The 20,516-nt window shown below is 36.2% G+C and overlaps 2 protein-coding genes and 1 long non-coding RNA gene across 4 annotated transcripts; 1 reads left to right on the forward strand and 2 right to left on the reverse strand.

The window, feature by feature from the left end:
• The first annotated feature begins 1,798 nt into the window (after nucleotides 1–1,798).
• LOC149000888 (uncharacterized) lies at nucleotides 1,799–5,869 on the forward strand. The gene is made up of 3 exons (XR_016170819.1): nucleotides 1,799–1,828; nucleotides 4,248–4,804; nucleotides 5,570–5,869. It is a non-coding gene; the product is annotated as an uncharacterized LOC149000888 (long non-coding RNA).
• LOC149000889 (uncharacterized) lies at nucleotides 3,350–10,445 on the reverse strand. Of its 2 annotated transcripts, XM_089140727.1 has the most exons (11): nucleotides 10,189–10,445; nucleotides 9,472–10,038; nucleotides 7,705–8,994; nucleotides 7,299–7,620; nucleotides 6,959–7,214; nucleotides 6,662–6,878; nucleotides 5,851–6,212; nucleotides 5,532–5,678; nucleotides 5,052–5,131; nucleotides 4,020–4,466; nucleotides 3,350–3,718 (listed from the first exon to the last, which is right to left on the reverse strand). In XM_089140727.1, the coding sequence occupies exons 1-10, from the start codon at nucleotides 10,264–10,266 to the stop codon at nucleotides 4,195–4,197; spliced, it is 3,591 nt and encodes a 1,196-aa protein (XP_088996853.1). In that variant the 5' UTR covers nucleotides 10,267–10,445; the 3' UTR covers nucleotides 3,350–3,718; nucleotides 4,020–4,194. The 2 variants fall into 2 exon arrangements, with proteins under 2 accessions (XP_088996853.1, XP_088996852.1); XM_089140726.1 differs by having other exon boundaries at nucleotides 6,959–7,620.
• Nucleotides 10,446–12,467: 2,022 nt separating this feature from the next.
• On the reverse strand, nucleotides 12,468–19,445 carry LOC149000890 (uncharacterized). The gene is made up of 12 exons (XM_089140925.1): nucleotides 19,180–19,445; nucleotides 18,451–19,026; nucleotides 16,739–18,058; nucleotides 16,331–16,652; nucleotides 15,989–16,244; nucleotides 15,692–15,908; nucleotides 14,872–15,233; nucleotides 14,556–14,702; nucleotides 14,072–14,151; nucleotides 13,237–13,472; nucleotides 13,033–13,119; nucleotides 12,468–12,804 (listed from the first exon to the last, which is right to left on the reverse strand). The coding sequence occupies exons 1-12, from the start codon at nucleotides 19,255–19,257 to the stop codon at nucleotides 12,640–12,642; spliced, it is 3,846 nt and encodes a 1,281-aa protein (XP_088997051.1). The 5' UTR covers nucleotides 19,258–19,445; the 3' UTR covers nucleotides 12,468–12,639.
• Nucleotides 19,446–20,516: the final 1,071 nt, after the last annotated feature.

Below are 20,516 nucleotides of genomic sequence, written 5' to 3' on the forward strand. Positions count from 1 at the left end.
GAGAAAACGAAAGGTCGACTCTGGGTTTGAAATCGTAAATTTGAAAAATTAGAAGATCTCATGATGTAAATTAAAATATTAATATTTGCACTTTAACCCCACATGTTCATTCACAGCCATTGATTTTTGTTGCATGTGTGGCGCAATCTTAACGGTTAAATGATGTAAGGGTATTTAAGTCACAAAAGTGATTATCCGTCCTTAACTGACCTTTTTAAATACCACAGGGGAAACATATGCAAAATATGGTTTTTTTTTTGACTAAATTTGACCTAAGACAAACCTCAGGGGGTCTAAGTGAAAATTACCCATAAATTTTTCTATAAAATTTTAAAGTATGACTTGTTTAGTTCACTAGGATAGAAAAGTTGACAAATAATCTTCCTTAATTTAAAGAAATTTGTCTGCTGAAGTAATATGCAAAATTTTTTACTCCATCATTTTTTAAAATCCCACAAAATAAGTGAAATTTTGTAAAAAAATTAAAAAATAATGAAGTAGAACCTATTTTGAAATGTTTCCACAAAATTCTTTTCTTTTCTTTGCTGTATCTATCCCCATTATATATGGGACCCACTGGTTTATTTCTCACTCCTTTTCTCTTGCCCCCACATTTACAAACAAATGGTGCCCACAAAGGAAGAGGAAAGGAAAGTGTTTCATCAACCCAAAGAGCCAAAAAAAAGAGATGGAAAAACTTTATTGGGAAGAAAAACCACTTGCTAAGACATCCATCCCACCATAAAGAGCCAGCTAAAGCTACCCATAAGGCCCCAACAAGATCTATGAAAGAGAGTTATGAGCCAAAACTGAGCAATCCTTGATGGCTAAGTATCAAACCAGAACAGCAATCCTTAATGGCTAAGTATGACAGTCAAATAACCAGAACATGTTTCTCTGTTTCTCATCATATTTTGAAGCCTCAAAATCTACAGCGACAAAATGATGGCAACCCACCATGGATTGACTAAATGTACACGTTAAAAGCCAGCTAAAGTTAGCCATAAGGCCCCAACAGAATCTATAAAAGCGAGCTACGAGCCAAAAGGCCCAAAACTGAGAGTAATCCTTAATGGCTAAGTATAGCACTCGAACCAGAACATGTTTCTCTGTTTTTTTCATCATATTTTGCAGCCTCAAAATCTATAAACACAAAATGATGGTTACCCACTTGGTTCAACCATCTGGGGATTAAGATTGATCAGCCGTCGATTTTCATCCATTAATTGGATAAAAATTTATCGTAATTCGTTAATTGGATCATCAGAAAGTATATATGATAATATATTACTGTTTATGTTGATTTCAATTCAATGGCTCAACCAGTAAGCAAATATTGAATACTTGAACGCATTGACATTCTCAAGTTATTTAATACGTGTTCTGATGCAACAAATATTATTTAGACATAAATATATTAATGTTTAATGACCACAATACCCTTTTATATTATTCTCAATTCTCATTGCAACCTAAATTGGGATTTAAAGAGGGCTCAACAGTGGAGTCGGAAATCATAGATTCATAGGTGCATTGGGGTAGAATTACCAATATGTCCAATACAAGAATAAGAATTCCTCTTTTTACCCGAGGTTTAAAATTCCACTTTTATCCCATTATTTTGTCTCCGTTTAAGCCCCAATAGAGTTAGTTGTTTCCGTTGGCAGGAAAGGATAGAATGTTTTAAGACTTTTCTATCACCGATATGCCCCTTTAATAGGATACAATGACGTCGATGTCCCTTTTCTTCGTCTTCTTGGTTCGCAACAAACGAAAAAGAAGCTATTTGCAATAATGTGATTAATCAAACTCAGGCGATGCCAAGCGGGTAATTTTCCAACCCTATTTCCCTTTATGTGATTTGTGAATAGGTATATGATGTATCTCTTTGTGCTGATCGAGATTAGTAACTTCATTTTGTTATGTTTCTTGCTGAATATTAAATGGGTACATCTGTGAATCATCCAAGCATCATCTGTTCTGTCTCCAAGATTTTCTCTTGAAACAGTGTTTCTTTCTATTAATAACAGAAAATTTCACATATATGGAAGGTAGATGTCAGCCAATTCTATAATAGTTTAGATACTTTCGAAAGATTCTTCTTTGATGACTGCAGTAAAGATGATTGAAGCTTTCAATGAACCTCCAACTCTTATCCTTGCATTCGTTGAGCATAACAGACCCGAGCATATATATCAGCAACGTTGTATATGCTAACCAAATGCAACTGAAAATCGAAAGCTTTTTACTCTTCTGTAGATCAAATTTAGAACCTAGAATCAGTACAATGTTCTTTGCCAAAATGGAAATTATGACTTCTATAGATTATTTAAGTGCAATATTAAAAGATAAAATCCCACGTTATTAATTTACTATAGCATTAACTAGTTGGATGGGTTGGTGGTCAAATTGTGAGAGGAGAAGTTCTATGCCCTAGCTCACGAGGCTTCCTATCAGTATTGCAGGTTCTATGGTGTGTCAGTAACGTATAAAGCCTTATGAGGCTGTTTCTAGTCTCAAGACCATGACCACTTGGTCATGATGGAGCAACCTTTGTTGTTACACTGAGGTCTGTCTTCAAGAACAGTTCTTTTATCATCTATGCAAAATGGTCAGTTGAAACACCACATAAGGAAACCTATCATTGTTGAAATTTATGATGTCCTTGATAGAAAGAGGAGCCTTATTAGGGATGATAGACGACTTCTCTGAGCTTATTTCTCTTTGATGTGGCAGTACTATTTTACAGCTTATTCAAACTTTGGTCTAACCTCAATTTCCAATACTGTGTGTGATTACATTCCTACAAAAGTTGGGCATCATAACAATCATGTTTGGGCATTTTCAAAATTATGCAAGAACTTGACTGAAATTTTCAAAATTTCATCCACAAACAAAATTCTTGGTGGATTAAAACCTTAGTTGCACAGAACCCACTTCATTGTTTCTCACATTGTAACAAGGAAACATATCTTCCTTTTAAGTCATAACATGAATCTGGTTATTCTAAATATTTTGGTAAACAGAAACAGGTCCAAGAGCCTGAAATATGAGTTTTTTTTATTCTCTTCAACCTCTGAAGCGTAGAAGGGTAATTTCATAACAGGATTTGTAGTTATTTCAGAATAAGTTTATTTAGCATGAAGCACATTGTGGTCAAACTAACTATAAGAGAGGGTATTTTCAGCTTTTTGAAAAGTCTTGAGTCATGACATTATCATTTAATAGAAAAAATAAACAGTAAAGATGTATTTTAAGAATTTTAAAAAGCAACTAGTGTAATATTTTGCAATTAGAGGGAATATATGTGTAATTCAGAAGAAAAAAAACTTGCCAGAACAAGATTCAGGGAGAGACTTCCATTATTGTTTTTACTTTATATTGCCAATCACAAAGACGTTCCACTGTCAAACCATATCAGAGACTAGATCTGAATCTAACATTTAATTGTTAGAAAATCCCTTCAGGGAATTTTGAAGTCTGATTTCACTGGGGAGAAAAAAATCCTACATCATTCAGAATCTAAGACTTCAAAATGAGTCATAGAGATATAAATGTAAAAAACTAAAATGACACTGTTTCTTCACTGATTGATGGTGATGCTGATTTATTTGTTCTCCTCAGGTTCTTCCACCATTCTTCATACTCTGTTGCATCCCAATGTCCACCTTCTGGTAGAATTGCAAGGGGCAATAACGTCACAAACATAACAAGAGCACTGCAACAATCAAAACATATATTCTGATTACTTTTTCTCTGGTAATCTTGAAATCAATATAGACATCTTATGATACTAATGCTTAAATAAGAAAAATAAGAACCATTCACCAATATCTCGTCACCTCCCTCAACCCCACTCCCCGCCTGCCTCCCTCACCCCCCTCCCCCCAACCCAAAAAAAAAAAACCATTTCTTTGCACTAAGAAAAGAAGAAAAAGAGAGCACCAATCAACTAAAATTCTGGTTTGATAGACAATATACCAATTACAGAGTTTTGAGGGTTGTAAAAGTTTGATCACCTGTTCACAGTAATCCGAACAGTAATCCTCGTGAGGAGTTCTGTTGAAGGGAAATTTTGGATAGAGATGCCTTGAATGGGGATGATGAATTCAAGCCGCCTATAAACACCAATGAAGTAGACAATTCAGACAAAAAATAATTTCATGACTGGGATTTTCATATAATGTGTTTTGGTTAACTGATATGGTCTGTTAAGAATACCACCTTGCTTCGTTCATCTATGATAGTGAGATATTTAGCCTCATCATCATCATCATCATTACCACCACCTGCAAGGGAAAGCTTCTCAGATGGATCTGAGTCCCAGAAGTAACAGATCTCCACTTCCTCAAAATCATCCATGCAGACATTATTCATGCTGAAAATTGAGCTGAACGTAGAGTTTTCATCCTCTGAAGAAAGGGATGACTCAACCTCCTTATCCCTTGTCAACCTATCTTCTTTGGCTACAAAATCAGTTGAAGTGTCTTTGGGTTAAAGGTCTGAAGACCTGTCTATTATGAAATTGAGTTTGTACGTACACTGTTTCGTCTACCAAATACATAGTGATCATATGCATCCGCGACCTATATGTAGATCCTCTCTTGTACAAAATAAATATAGACTGACACACTGTACATTTCTACAGTTCAGTCAGAGCATTCATGGCAAAGAATTTTGTTGACGGAAAATTTTGCTCAGATATGCAGCAGATCATTTCAGCATCAAATGAAGATTTGAATGTCATGGCCGGAGGGATTGCAAGAAGAGGACAAATGTGGATTTTCTCTAGTTCCCAAACATGGTGAGACCCAACAAGATGGAGAGGAGAGGTTTATGATTAGTGCAAGTTCCTTATGCCTTTAAGTAGGTAGATCAATCCAGAGTTCAAGTTATAGGTCACATACCTAATACAGAACTAGTTCCTAAGAGTAAAAAATGCAAATACTGATCGAGTAAAATCATAGAACCAGACAAAGGGTTTTTGTGTGATTAAATGGTCTGTGCAGACTGTAAATCAGATAACAGTTTTAGGAATTTGCGTAACTTACCACGTTTCAGAATCCTTGCATGACTGCCTCGGTTCTTCCTTGTAGTATCAGCCATATCGTTGGTTTTGCAGTCTTGAGCACTGATTCCAGTGGTCAAGAATTATCAATTCTTTATAGTAAACCACCAAAGTGATCTTCAGCTATTTAAGCATAGAAGATCTTTCATACAGTGAAAGTGAACAGAAAAAAAAGCTGCAGACTTTCAGAAATTAAAATGGTTGTTGTCTATTATAATTTGCAGCTCATACAGAACAAGATGGTGAGGCTACTCAGAGTGTTTGAGTTGAACTCCTCATGCTATCAGCATGTAGCCCTTGGACTTTCACAGAAAATCTCCACCAATTAAATTATTCAAAATTTCACTACTGAAAGGAACTAGTACTTGGGGACATTTCAATTCAAAGAAATCATGTACACCTTAGTCTACTTATTTCCCAATACATCAGTGTATGAATACTACCTCAACATTAAACAACTCACCTATTTACCGGTACTGGTGCTTCTGATTTTCTTCCCAGGTGGAGCGAACCAAAACGACTTGACAAATTCTGTGCTTGATCAGGATTGTGCTGGCCCATCAACTTTCCAGCAGATGAGATCTCCCAACTCATTGGAACTTCCAGCTTCCTGGTGATCCAAATTAGAGAACATGAGATTTTTAATCCATCCAACATTCAAGCTCATAGGTACCACACAAGGTCACAAAACATTGATCTGTTCCCATATCATTACTAGTTAGATCCATTTTTCTGTTAAAATTATTTGAAAAATATATTTTAAGGAATGGTCATGTAATTACCCTTCAGTACATCTGAACTTGCAGCAGTTTATGTCATCTACTGTATAATTTCCAAAGACATCATCCAGTCGCTCAACCAGTTTTGGTATCATTTGAAATGGTAAAATATCCCAAACTTTCAGGACTTGGATGCACTGGGCATTTTCTTTGAGAATATCTACAGTCCAGACAAGATTTAACAACCCATCAACCTTGTATACTTCCAGCATCTCGGAAGAAGTTCCATCCATTAAAAAGAGATTTTTCTGCTTTTGAGGATCACGCCATCCACTTGCAAGCTTATTCAAGAGAGCAAACACTTCTTTCTTAGTCTCATTCCTTACTTTAGCCATGGATTTCCAGAAATCATTGCTAAAGACAACCTGTTGAGCATTAATGCAACTTGTTATCTATTTTGAGAGTAAGAGTTTATTACTAAAGAGGGAAAATGTGTGAATATGAAGACTGACTTATTGTACAATGAGAGAAATTCAACTTAAAGGTGTAAAATAAATTCATTCCAAGAAGTCAAATCTAAAAACTCATTAGACTTGGGTAGCAGAAGTGTCCTTTGTTGCAAAGAATGTTTGCTTTGTATAGAAAGAAGAGGATATTTAATAAGATATAGACCTAACAAGTACTTAAAAAGAAACAGCATATTAGTCACTGATCAGCTTTAAGCCTATTATTTGTTTGCACTAATCATAAATGAGTTGACTAGAGACACTCAAGATCAAATCCAGTGACATAATACAGATTTAAGTATGCTGCTTCCACAATTATGAAAGAAGAGTAAGACAAGGTAAAACACAATAAATCCAGCCAACATTACCTTCCATGTTGCTCCACCAAAGAGTAGAGAATCTATATTATGTAGGTTCTCAAATTCACCAAGTTCAACCAGAGCAGAAATCATCGCTTCCTTCAAGCACTTGTCCTTGTCAGCATCAAAAAAACACCTTCTATTCTTTGCATCAAGGACTACTTTCTTCCAAATGGAACCACTGTTGATTAAAGTTGGACCATTACCCAATACCCAGAGGCAGTACCTGCAAGGAAAGCAACCAAGAATCATAAACTGAAAGAGTCAAAACATTATTACACAAGTATATAAGCTATGATCATGTACCTTGCCCTGGTCAAAGCTACATTCGTACGTTGAAGATTAGCAAGAAAACCCACTGATCCTTTCCCATTGGACCTGACAGTGGAGATTATTATTACATCTTCCTCACCACCTTGAAAACCATCAACTGTCCGAACACTCACACAGAACTTGTTCTGTGTACTGATTGTGTTCCCGAGTTTCTCTTTAATCGCAAAAACTTGAGCCTTATATGGAGATGTTACCCCAACACTAAGCTTCTGCCTTGAAGCAGATGATGCTGTAACAATGTAATGGATAATGTAGGTACAGATCCACATATAATCTACACACAAAGGAATGAAACATGAAGAAATATATATACCTTTAAAGAGGCTTTTCACTATCTCAGAAATTACTGCCACCTCCACCATGTTTCTCCTGCCATACCCATCCTCTTGCTCCCTTCCATAGGAAACATTTATAAATGAATAGGGCCCATACATATTACCTTGAAGGAAGTGTCTTTCGTAGCTTCTTTCTTTGACATTTGCAGCATCCAAGATCTGTTTTCCATAGAATTCTGTGTTCGGGAATTGACTTATTGATGGATGCATTCTATACTGGGTATTGAGAAGATGCTTCTTGTGTCCAAGTGATAGCAACCTTTGGAAAAGACTTCTTCCAAATTCAGCCTTCTCTGAAATCTAACAAATGGAACGATTTCAAATAAGAGAAAACTACAAAAAAATAATGAAATGGGAGAAAAGAAAGAAAGGAGAAATTCCAACCTCGCTTCGGATCATTGCAGGGAGTTGTCGTTCGTCACCTATGAGAATGGCATGCCGGATACCAGGGAGTTGGAGGGGGATGGCTGATTCACATTCTTTAAGCTGTGCTGCTTCATCAATGACCAGAATTTCCAATGGTGCCGCCCCATCTGTGTGCAACTTAGCAGAACTTGAAGCAGTGCAGAAAATCAGGTAAGCATGTTTCAAACAGAAATTCTCGAGAAAAAATTTATTCGTACAATCAGGAAGAGAAAAGTCTTCAAGAAGGTTTTTGAGAATCTCAAGGCACTCATTTTTAGTATTTTCAAGCAATATCTTTTTGGAGTGATTGACTGTTGCCTTTAAATCTTCGGAATCAACAAAGACACTCTTGAGCTCTTCATCAGTTGCGGATCCATGTAACAGAGTTCCAAGGTATCCAAGCAAATGTAGAGCTTTACTCATGACTTCTAGTACTCTCAATGAAATGATGGACGAAGGTATGTGCTTACACAAAATTGGAATTAAGTATTTGATGCCCATTTGAGTATCAGTGAAACTTTTCTTGATAAACTCCTCAATTCTCAAAACATCTTTATTGGTTTCAGAAGTATCCGTTGGTTCCAGGCAATTCAATTGTTTAGAGTTTTGAGCAGGAAAATTTTCGTTTTTTCCTTCTTTCAAGTTCAGTTTTCTTTCCTTTTTCCCTTGGTTTATCCCTTCAGCTTCCCAGAAATATTCCCATCTCTCTCTGTTTTGTTCTTCCTTCTTTTTCTCCAAATAAGAAAGATACACATTACCTGCATCTTCAAGCAAAGGTATCATGGATTTTAGTTGATGACTCCACCCTGAGAATGGTGCAAAGCATTTTGCAAGCTCTCGGACACGATAGTCCAAAAAAACATCATGAAGATCTTTATGATCTTTCATCATCATTGTCTCCTTATTACCAATTAACACTATATCTCCCAAGCCATAATTGTGATGCTGAAGTGACTCGCTTGCCACCTTCAGGAGGCGTGATGTGACTTTCAGTAAGGCAATATTAGTTGGAGTGCATGTAAGGGTTCTGCATTTCAGTTTTAGAAGTACCCAGAGCAAAATTCCAACTGTTTTTGTTTTTCCAGTACCCGGCGGACCCCAAATAAGCTTCACTGAACTCTTATGGTAGCAACTCCTTTTAGAAATGGATCTTACCACTGCATCAGTCTGTGATTCATTGAGGTGGAAGCTTCTTAGCTCCGGGAGAAGGGAATTTTCGCTAGTACTTCCATCTTGTGACAGTAAGCAGTGATCGCAATCAATCCCAACCTATCATTAGAAAAGATGTATCAGCAAATCTTAGCTTTTCTATTTTGGGCATGATACCCTCTTCTTGAACTTATAAATGATACCAAATTAAGTGCAAAATATGAGACTTCTCCTCATGGTCTCTTGAATAATTTGGCTTCCTACTTTGGAGAAATTCGAAAGGAATTCATTCTTCACCCCCATTTGATTTTGTGGAAGATGGATCAATATGATGGTTGGAAGTTATTTTAGTTGGTTCTTTCAAATTTCACTCAAATATGCATGATGCAATGCCATATTATACATTCTGGTGCTGATGAGAATGGACATAAATCTTCAAAGTCATCTTGAATCTTTGAGTCCATGGTAAGGCTGATATACTGGGCAGAGGTTTCATCAGCATTCCATTAACTACAGACTATGAAAATGAGGGGAAACTACAAATATGAACAAATTCATACGGATCCATATCAATGAAGTTAAAAAGAGTCTCCTTACAGTGGAATCAGGGGACAAGACCTCCTTGATAACATTCATGTTTCCACATTTCAGGTCCGGATGCAGCGCTTTCCATATGCGGATATTCGTTGTCATGTTAATCAGATAAACAGCAAAAAGTGGTTTCTTCTGCAGCTCTATTCCTTCAAACACAATGGGTTCTGATGTACGGATTTTGAAGAACGAGGTATCTGCTACCTCTTCCTCTTCGTGTGCCGTTCTTCCTGCTGTCACTATAGCGAGAAGGTAAGTTCTTCTTGGCCTGTTTAAATCATCAATGTACTTGGGCTTTATATCTGATAAAGCAATGAGATCTCCTGCTTGAGGCTTATAGATTTCTTTGTCACCATTGCGATCATTCTCGTTTAAGACTTCAATGTTATAAAACACATCTCTTCGGGGCTTGAAATGTTCATCTACTTCTGCATGAACTATTTGACATCTGGGTGCTTGGGACAGAGTCTTCATGCATGAACAAAGGTCAGCGTGTGTTTCCTCAATGAGGGGTGGAATATAAGAAGCAAAGTAATCCTCTACTGACGAGAACGTCTTGGGGATCTTCTTCACCTGTAAAATTGTAAGGTGGAGCAAAAAGATTTTGAAAAATTTCACGTCAGTTTTTAAAGAGAATTAGTTTTCTGTACAGAAGCATGTCCATGCATTTAGCACCTTTGATGAATGTGGCCATGCAGTAGGTGAGAGTAGAAATTTGAGTACCTTAGATTTGAAGAGTTGGTCGTTGAGAACATCTCCAGGAGACCATGAGAAGACCACATCTACCAGTTCTGAATCCATTATAGGCTTTCTAGTGCAACCAAGAAGAGAGGTTTCAGACTACAAAACAAATGAAAACAGAGTAGGAGAGAAATCTTTTCTACTTCCTCGTTAAGTACTTCCTAATGAGTTCAGGTTCTATGAAGAAACTGAAGAGGGTGGAAAAGAAAGAGCATGGAATGTGATTAGAAGTCTTGCACACTTTGACAAGTTAGCTTAATTGGCAATGACCAGTATTTCTTAGTGAAGAGGTCACAGATTTGATTCTCCTTGGTGTTTTTTAACATTGATCCTCACTATATATTTGAAAAGTTAAGACACCCAAAGTAGGACTTTTATTGAGCACCTTATTAGATCAAATTCAAAACCTAGAATTCTTTGCAGAACATTGCTGGTAAAACAATAACCTGATATTCCTTGAACCATAGACAAAGACAATAAAGATCCTAGTTTTGAGTTCTTTTCTTTGCTCCTACATCAAGAAATAGGTGACCTCAAATGGATTTCAAAGGAAAGGATTTCCCCAGTTTTAGGTTTCCTTATTTGCTCCTGGGTCAAGAAATAAGTGACCACGCCAAATGGATTCAAGAAAAGGATTTCCCTTGTTTTAGATACCTTCTTCCCTGCCCTTTGGTCCAAATAAAAACAGATTGGAATGGAACTCACGAACCAATTCTATAAGCCCAATAAAAAGGTCAAAAAATGTAATAGGGTAAAAATGCTTGCATATCCAAGTTTCATCTGAACTTGATTACCAAAAAATAATGTTTGTAAGTAGAGAAAGGATCAAGGTTCAAATGCCAAACCCACCTTATATTTTATTGCTTTTGGATTTTCAATGGACCAAATTGGCGACAGTTTTGTCATGGAAAAGCTTACAATTATTTTCAAAATATTAGCAATAAATTCAATTCCTAGGGGAGTTCACGAGAGTATGATTTCAATTTGTGTTGAACCCTTTTGGATAAAGTCTACTTCTCTTCTCGCTCCTCTCAAAAGTAAGATTGTGTAGAATTGAGTTTAAATCTTAGCAATATGCGTCACAAATGCTAGGATGATGAAATCATTAGCATTGACAATAATAATAACAAAGTTGTGAGAAATGTAATATGGTTAGTGGCAAGGTTTAAAGTATCCCACGACACCATACGATACTAGCCGATACGTATCCATATTTGACCCAACCGATACGATACATATCAATACGTATCTCCATTGAATTACACTAAAATACATTAGTCAGAGCGATACAATACTCGATACTTCTCTTAAAATCACCTTACCGATACGCTACGCGATACCGATACTTTAAACCTTGGTTAGTGGTATGCAACAACAATCGAAAATGTACTAAAGATTAATGGTAATAAAGCCTACAAGGATTGATGATTAGTTGATATGTTTTGAGTAATGTATTTATTATTTTCTTAATATTACTTAGTATGACATATGTTTAGTGGACTTGTAAGTTACTGTTTTGTGTTGTATGGTATTAATTTTGTAGAGGACTATTGTGAATAATCTGGAATTCATGATTTTTTTTTGGCCCAACAATCTAGAATTCATGATAGGACTTTTTTTTTTTCACTACAAGTTCTAAAATTTATAAAATCAAACTTTTTTTTTTGCCAACAATAAAAAATTATGATTATTTAAAAATAGGTAAATATAGCAAATGAAAACGATACTAGAAAAGTCTACAATTATTTCAGTTTATTATTATTTTTTTTCATTTTATCTGTCAGAAATAATTTCATATTAATACCATTTGACTCAATTTCAGTTCGATTGGTCCGTTTCCGGTTTTTGAAAGTCTTAACAAAACCCAAACGGAAACACGAAAAGTAATGATTATGTTACACTGGGTTTGGAATGAATAGAGGTGGAAATTGACACACTTTCTACGTTACAGTAGCATGATTAGCATGATTTGAATAATCGAAATTTGCTTTCGAATCAATATCTATTTAAGAATATTCAAATCCGTTCGATAATTAATAGAATGCAAATAGGGTAATACCTATTTCGAACGATAAAATTATCTAATTAAGTTATTTATTTGATTTTTTCTGTTAAAACAAATACCAAAATTCTTAAATTCTTAAATTTCAAACTTGCCTAGTTTGAAAACTTCAGGAAGTAATCACAGGGAATATATCTGTAATTTAGAAAGATCCTTGCCAAGAACAAGCAAACTAGCAAGCAAAAAAGAAGGGAGAGACTTTCATTATTGTTTATATCAAAGCATATTACAGAGCAGATCTGAATCCACTATTTACACTTTTGAAAATCCCATCAGGGAATTTTTTTTTAAGTCTGGTTTCACTGGAAAAAATCTACAGCACTCAGAATCTAAGACTCCAAAATGGGTCATTGAGATAGAAATGTAAAAAACTAAAATGACACTGTTTCTTCAGTACTGGTTGATGGTGATGCTGATTTATTCATTCTCCTCAGGTTATTCCACCGTTCTTCATAATCTGTTGCATCACAATGTTGACCTTCTGATATCTTCCAGAATTTGCAAGGGGCAATAATATCACAAACATAACAGTAGCACTGCAACCATCAAAACATATATTTTAGTTACTTTTCTCTGGTAATTTTGAAATCAACAAAGACATCTTACGATACTAATGCTATAATGAGAAAAATAAGAACCATTCACCAATATCTCACTTCTGTTCACCAAGAAAGAAGAAAAAGAGAGAACCAATCAACTAAAATTCTGGTTTGATAGAATATGTATCAGTTGCAGAGTTTTGAGGACTGTAAAAGTTTAATCACCTGTTCACAGTAATCCTCGTGAGGAGTTCTGTCGAAGCGAAATTTTGCACAGAGATGCCTTGAATGGGGATAATGAAGGCAAGCCACCTATAAACACCAATCAAGTAGACAATTCTAACAAAAAGTAATATAATTTCATAACTGGGACTTTCATATAATGCATATGACTTTGGTTAACTGATATGGTCTGTTAAGAATACCCACCTTGCCTCGTTGGCCTGTGACAGTGAGATCTTCAGCCTCATCATCATCATCACCACCTGCCAGGGAAAGCTTCTCAGATGGATCTGAGTCCCAGATGTAACATTCCTCCACTTGCTCAACCTCTTCCATGCAGACATTCTTCTTCATGCTGAAAATTGAGCTCATAAGGGAGTTTTCATCCTCTGAAGAAAGGGATGACTCGACCTCCTTAGCCCTTGTCAACCTATCTTCTTTGGCTACAAAATCGATTGAAGCATTTTTGGGTTAAAGGTCTGAAGACCTTTCTGTTATGAAATTGAGTCTGTAGATACACTGTTTCATCTACCAAATTTGTAGTGATCATATGTGTTGGCGACCTATATGTAGATCCTCTCTAGCTTGTACAAAATAACTATAGACTGAAAGTCTGAAACACAGAACATTTCTACAGTTCTGTCAGAGTAATCCTGGCAAAGAATTTTCTTGAAGGGAAATGTTGCTCAGATATGCAGCAGATGCTTTCAGCATCAAATGGAGATTTGAATGTCAAGGAGGAATTGAAAGAAAAGGAAAAATGTGGATTTTCTCTAGTTCTCAAACATGGTGAGACCCAACAAGATGAAGAAGAGAGCTTTATGATTAGTGCAAGTTCCTTATGCCTTTAAGTAGGTAGATCAATCCAAAGTTCAAGTTATAGGATACATACCAAATATAGAACTAGTTCCCTAAGAAGCAAATTACTGATCAAATAAAATCATAGAACTAGACAAAGAATTGCTATGTGATTAAATGGTCTCTGCAGACTGTAAATCAGATAACAGTAGATTCATCAGTTTTAGGAATGTGCATAACTTACCACAGTTCAGAATCCTTCCATGACTCCTTTGGTTCATCCTTGTAGTTTCAGTCAAACTGTTGGTTCTGTAGTCTCGAGCACTGGTTCCAATAGTCAAGAATTATCAATTCTTTCTAGTAAACCACCAAAGTGATCTTCAGCTATTTAAGCATAGAAGATCTTGCATATAATGAAACTGAACAGAAAAAAAAATCTGCGGACTTTCAGAAATGAAAATGGTTGTTCTCTATTATAATTTGCAGCTCCTACTGAACAAGATGGTGAGGCTACTCAGCTTGTTTGAGCTGAATGCTTCATGCTGTCAGCATGTAGCCCTTGGACTTTCACAGAAGACCTCCACCAATTATATTATTCAAAATTTCCCTACTGAAATGAACTAGTATTTGGGGACATATTTCAATTCAAAGAAATCATGGACCCCTTAGTCTACTTATTTTCCCAATATATCAACGTATGAATACTACCTCAACATTAAACCACTCACCTATTTACCGGTGCTGGTGCTCTTGATTTTCTTCCCAGGTGGAGTGAACCAAAACGACTTGACAAATTCTGCACTTGATCAGGATTGTGCTGGTCCATCAACTTTGCAGCAGATGAGATCTCCCAACTCATTGGAACTTCCAGCTTCCTAGTGATCCAAATTAGAGAACATGAGATTTGTAATCCATACAACATTCAAGCACATAGGTACTGCAGAAACTCACTGAAACATTGGTCTGTTCCCATATTGTCACTAGTTAGACCTTTTGCAGTTAATTATCTGAAAAATACATTTTAAGGAATGGTCATGTAATTACCCTTCAGTATATCTGAACTTGCAGCGGTTCATGTCATTTACTGTATAACTTCCAAAGACATCATCAAGTTGCTCAGCCAGTTTTGGTATCATTTGAAATGGTAATATATCCCAAACTTTCAGGATTTGGATGCACTTGGAATTTTCTTTGAGAATATCTACAGTCCAGACAAGATTTAACAACCCATCAACCTTGTATACTTCCAGCATCTCAGAAGAAATTCCATTCATTAAAAAGAGATCTTTCTGCTTTTGAGGATCACGCCATCCAGTTGAAAGCTTATTTAAGAGAGGAAGCAGTTGTTTCTTAGTCTCATTCCTTATTTTGGCCATGGATTTCCGGAAATCATTGCTGAAGACAACCTGTTGAAAATTAGTGCAACTCGTTATCTATTTTGAGAGGAAGAGCTTATTGCTAAAGATGGAAAAGAGGAAAAAGGTGCAAATTTTGAAGAACGACTTATTCTACAAAGAGAGAAATTCAACTTAAAGGTGCAAAAGAAATTAATTTCAAGAAGTCAAATCTAAAACCTCATTAAACCCAGGTTGCAGAACCGTTCTTTGTTGCAAAGAATGTTTGGTTTGTATAGAAAAAAAAGGATATTTAATAAGATATAGACTTAACAAATACTTAGAATGAAACAGCATATTAGTCACTAATCAGCTTTAAGCCTATATTAGTTTGCATTAATCATAAACAAGTTGACTATAGACAGTCAAGATCAAATCCAGTGACATAATACAGATTTAAGTATGCTGCTTGCACAATTATAAAAAAAGAGTAAGACAAGATAAACCACAATAAATCCAGCCAACATTACCTTCCATTTTGCTTCACCAAAGAGCAGAGAATCTGTATTAAGTAGGTTTTCAAATTCACCAAGTTCAACCAGACCAGAAATCATCGCTTCCTTCAAGCACTTGTCCTTGTCAGCATCAAAAAAACACCTTCGATCCCTTGCATCAAGGACTAGTTCCTTCCAAATGGAACCACTGTTGATTAAAGTTGGACCATTACCCAATACCCAGAGGCAGTACCTGCAAGGAGAGCAACCAAGAATCATAAACCGAAAGAGTCAAAACATTATTACACAAGTATATAAGCTATGATCATGTACCTTGCCCTGGTCAAAGCTACATTCGTACGTTGAAGATTAGCAAGAAAACCCACTGATCCTTTCCCATTGGACCTGACAGTGGAGATTATTATTACATCTTCCTCACCACCTTGAAAACCATCAACTGTCCGAACACTCACAGAGAACTCGTTCTGTGTACTGATTGTGTTCCCGAGTTTCTCTTTAATTGCAAAAACTTGAGCTTTATATGGAGATATTACGCCAACACTAAGATTCTGCCTTGAAGCAGATGATGCTGTAACAATGTAATGGATAATGTAGGTACAGATCCACATATAATCTACACACAAAGGAATGAAACATGAAGAAATATATATATACCTTTAAAGAGGCTTTCAACTATCTCAGAAATTACTGCCACCTCCACCATATTTCTCTTGCCATACCCATCCTGTTGCTCCCTTCCATAAGAAACATTTATAAATGAATAGGGCCCATACATATTACCTTGAAGGAAGTGTCTTTCGTAGCTTTTTTCTTTGACATTTGCAGCATCCAAGATCTGTTTTCCATAGAATTGTGTGTTTGGGAATTGGCTTATTGATGGGTGCATTCTATACTGGATATTGAGAAGATGCTTCTTGTGTCCAAGTAATAGCAACCTTTGGAAAAGACTTCTTCCAAATTCAGCCTTCTCTGAAATCTAACAAATGGAACGATTTCAAATAAGAGAAAACTACAAAAAAAAATAATGAAATGGGAGAAAAGAAAGAAAGGAGAAATTCCAACCTCGCTTCGGATCATTGCAGGGAGTTGTCGTTCGTCACCTATGAGAATGGCATGCCGGATACCAGGGAGTTGGAGGGGGATGGCTGATTCACATTCTTTAAGCTGCGCTGCTTCATCAATGACCAGAATCTCCAATGGTGCCGCCCCATCTGTGTGCAACTTAGCAGAGCATGAAGCAGTGCAGAAAATCAGGTAAGCATGTTTCAAACAAAAATTCTTGAGAAAATATTCGTCCGTACAATCAGGAAGAGAAAAGTCTTCAAGAAGGTTTTTGAGAATCTCAAGGCACTCATTTTTGGTCTTTTCAAGCAACATCTTTTTGGAGCCCTTGACTGTTGCCTTAAAATCTTCAGAATCAACAAAGACACTCTTGAGCTCTTCATCAGTTGCAGTTCCATGTAACAGGGTTCCAAGGTATTCAAGCAAATGCAGAGCTTTACTCATGACTTTTAGTACTCTCAATGAAATGATGGACGTAGGTATGTGCTTACACAAAATTGGAATTAAGGATTTGATTCCCATTTGAGTACCAGTGAAACTTTTCTTGATAAACTCCTCAATTCTCAAAACATCTTTCATGGTTTCAGAAGTATCCGTTGGTTCCAGGCAATTCAATTGTTTACAGCCTTGAGCAGGATTTTTTTCGCTTTTTACTTCTTTCAAGTTCATTTTTCTTTCCTTTTTCCCTTCAGCCTCCCTGAAATATCCTCTTCTTTCTCTGTTTCGATCGTGTTTTTTCCCTTCCTGAGAAACAACCTTTTTTTTCTTCTCTTCCTTCTTATTATCCAAATAAGAAAGATACAGAGTACCTGCATGTTCAAGCAAAGATATCATGGATTTTAGCTGATGATTCCACCCTGAGTATGGGGCACAGCATTTTGCGAGCTTTCGAACACGATAATCCAAAAAAACATCATGGAGATCTTTATGATCCTTAATCTTCATTGTCTTCTTATTACCAAATAACACTATATCTCCCAAGCCATAATTACGCTGCTGAAGTGATTCCCTTGCCAACTTCAGGAGGCGTGATGTGACTTCCAGTAAGGCAATATTAGTTGGAGTGCATGTAAGGGTTCTGCATTTCAGTTTTTGAAGTACCCAGAGCAAAGTTCCAACTGTCTTTGTTTTGCCAGTACCTGGCGGACCCCAAATAAGCTTCACTGAACTCTTGTGGTAGCAACTCCTTTTAGAAATGGATCTTACCACTGCATCAGTCTGTGATTCATTCAGGCCCAAGCTTCTTAGATCTGGGAGAAGGGAATTTTCACTAGTACTTCCATCTTGTGACAGTAAGCACTGATTGCAATCAATCCCAACCTATCATTAGCAAAGATGTATCAGCAAATCTTAGCTTTTCTATTTCAGGCTTGATATCCTCTACTTGAACTTATATTAGTGTATGAGATTTCTCCTCAAAATCTCTTGAGTAATGTGGCTTCCTACTTTGGAGAAATTCAAAAGAAATGTGTTCTTTTATTTTGTGGCAGATGGATCAATGTGATGGTTGGGAATTGTTTTAATGTCTAGAATTTTGGTTGGTTCTTTCAAAGCTCAGTTTAACATGCATGATGCAACACCATATTAGACTTCTGTGCTGATGAGAAAGGATATAAATCTACAAAGTCATCTTAAATATTTGAAAATGAGGGGAAACTACAAATATGACAAATTCATGCGAACAATATTATGAAGCTGAAGTGTCTCCTTACAGTGGAATCAATGGATAAGGTCTCCTTGATAACATTCATGCTTCCACCTTCCAGGCCCCGATGCAGCGCTTTCCATATACGGATATTCGTTGTCATGTTCATCAGATAAACTGCAAAAAGTGGTTTACTGTTCTGCACTTCTACTCCTTCAAGCACAATGGGTTTTGATGCACGGATTTTGAAGAACGAGGTATCTTCCAATTCCCCTTCCTCTTCGTCTGCCATTTTTCCTGCTGTCACTATAGCAAGAAGATAAGATCTTCTTCGCCTGTTTAAATCATCAAAGCACTTGGGTTTTATATCTGATAAAGCAATGAGATCTCCTGCTTGAGGCTTATAAATTTCTTCACCACCATTACCATCATCCTCATTCAAGACTTCAATGTTATAAAACAAATCTCTTGGCGGCTCGAAATCCTCTTTGTCTTCTTCCACATGAACTATTTGACATCTGGGTGCTTGGGACAGAGTCATCATGCATGAATAAAGTTCAGCGTGTGTTTCCTCAATAATGGGTGGAATATATGCAGCAAAGTAATCCTCTACTGACGAGAAAGTCTTAGGGATCTTCTTCACCTGTAAAATTGTAATGGGGAGCAAAAATATTTGAAAATTCACATCAGTTTTTAAAGAGAAGTAGTCTTCTGTACAGAAGAACGTCCATGTATAATGTATTTAGCACCTTGGATGAGTGTGGCCATGCAGGTGAGAAGTAGAAATTTTGAGTACCTTAGATTTGTAGTGTTTGTCGTTGAGAACATCTCTAGGAGACCATGAGAAGACCACATCAACCAGTTCTGAATCCATTATAGGCTCTCCAGTTCAACCAAGAAGAGATGTTTCAGAATACAAAATAGATGAAAACAGAGTAAGAGAGAAATCTTTTCGTCTTCCTCGCTAAGTATGTACTTCCTACTGAGTTCACGTTCTATGCAGAAACTGAAGAGGGTGGAAAAGAAAGAGCACGGAATGTGATTAGCAGTCTTGCACAACGTACGAGGAAGAAATCAAACGATCAGATAGATTTTGGATGTGGGTTACTTAATGGTGTAGATATTCAAAAGATTGTTTTAACTTTTAATCTAGCCAAGCAAAATCCGTGTTTCTTCCTTGTTAAGGCATTGCTTTCAAGTTTCAAGCAACATCCCTGTTCCTTCCTTCTTTTTCCACGATTTGACAAAAGTTTCTGACAATCTCTTTCCTTCTTTTTTCCACGATTAAAACAAAAAAAGCCTGTCACAATCCATGATTTAATACATACACACGGACCACACCATTTTCTACATTTGTCTCTAAAGTCTGAACAGCAAGATTAAACCCACTTGCGTCGATCAAACTTCTCCAAAAATCACTTGTCTACTAAAACTCTTCTTCTTCTTCTGCTTCTTCATGTTGCTGAAATGGCTCTGAGTCTTGTGGGTTGTGTCTTCTCATGGTCTCTTAGATATACTCAACTATCAACTCCACAAAGATAAGGTACTGTGGAGAGATATAGAAGATTTTTAATGTACTTACAGTTTTTAATGTTCAGGCATGCATTAACTGTCATTTTTTTTTGGTATTGGTAGCTTTTATGTTAGGGAGCGGTGACCATATAGCACAGGAAGCATCAATCTCTGATCTTTTCACTAAGAGTGGCTGGTCATTTTCGACTGAACAACTTTCAATGTTCATCTTGTTTTCATGGAATTTTTACTAGCATAAGACAGTTTTTTTGTTATGAACCATTGAAAATAATAATAATAATAATAATAATAAAAGCCACTTCTAATTATTTTCAATGTTGACTATCACCAGAAAGAAACACATGATGATTTGAAATAGCAAAAAATAAAGTACCATAAGATCATAGATGCGTATTTTGGTTTGGTTTATGTCATAGCTTATGGGTCTTTCAAATATTTCATCACATGAACTATTTATGAACTATCAGATGACAACTAGTGAAACACTAACTTAATTTATCATTTTCATTTTGGCCTTTTTTTTTTTTTTCAATTTTATTTTATTTTAAAACCACTAGTGAAAATCATATTATATTTGATTAAATAATGAAAATTTCTTTG

The sequence above is a fragment of the Hakea prostrata genome, chromosome 11 (genome assembly GCF_041222555.1).
Source record: "Hakea prostrata isolate BN-2017 chromosome 11, UWA_Hpros_2, whole genome shotgun sequence".
Lineage (NCBI taxonomy): Eukaryota > Viridiplantae > Streptophyta > Magnoliopsida > Proteales > Proteaceae > Hakea > Hakea prostrata.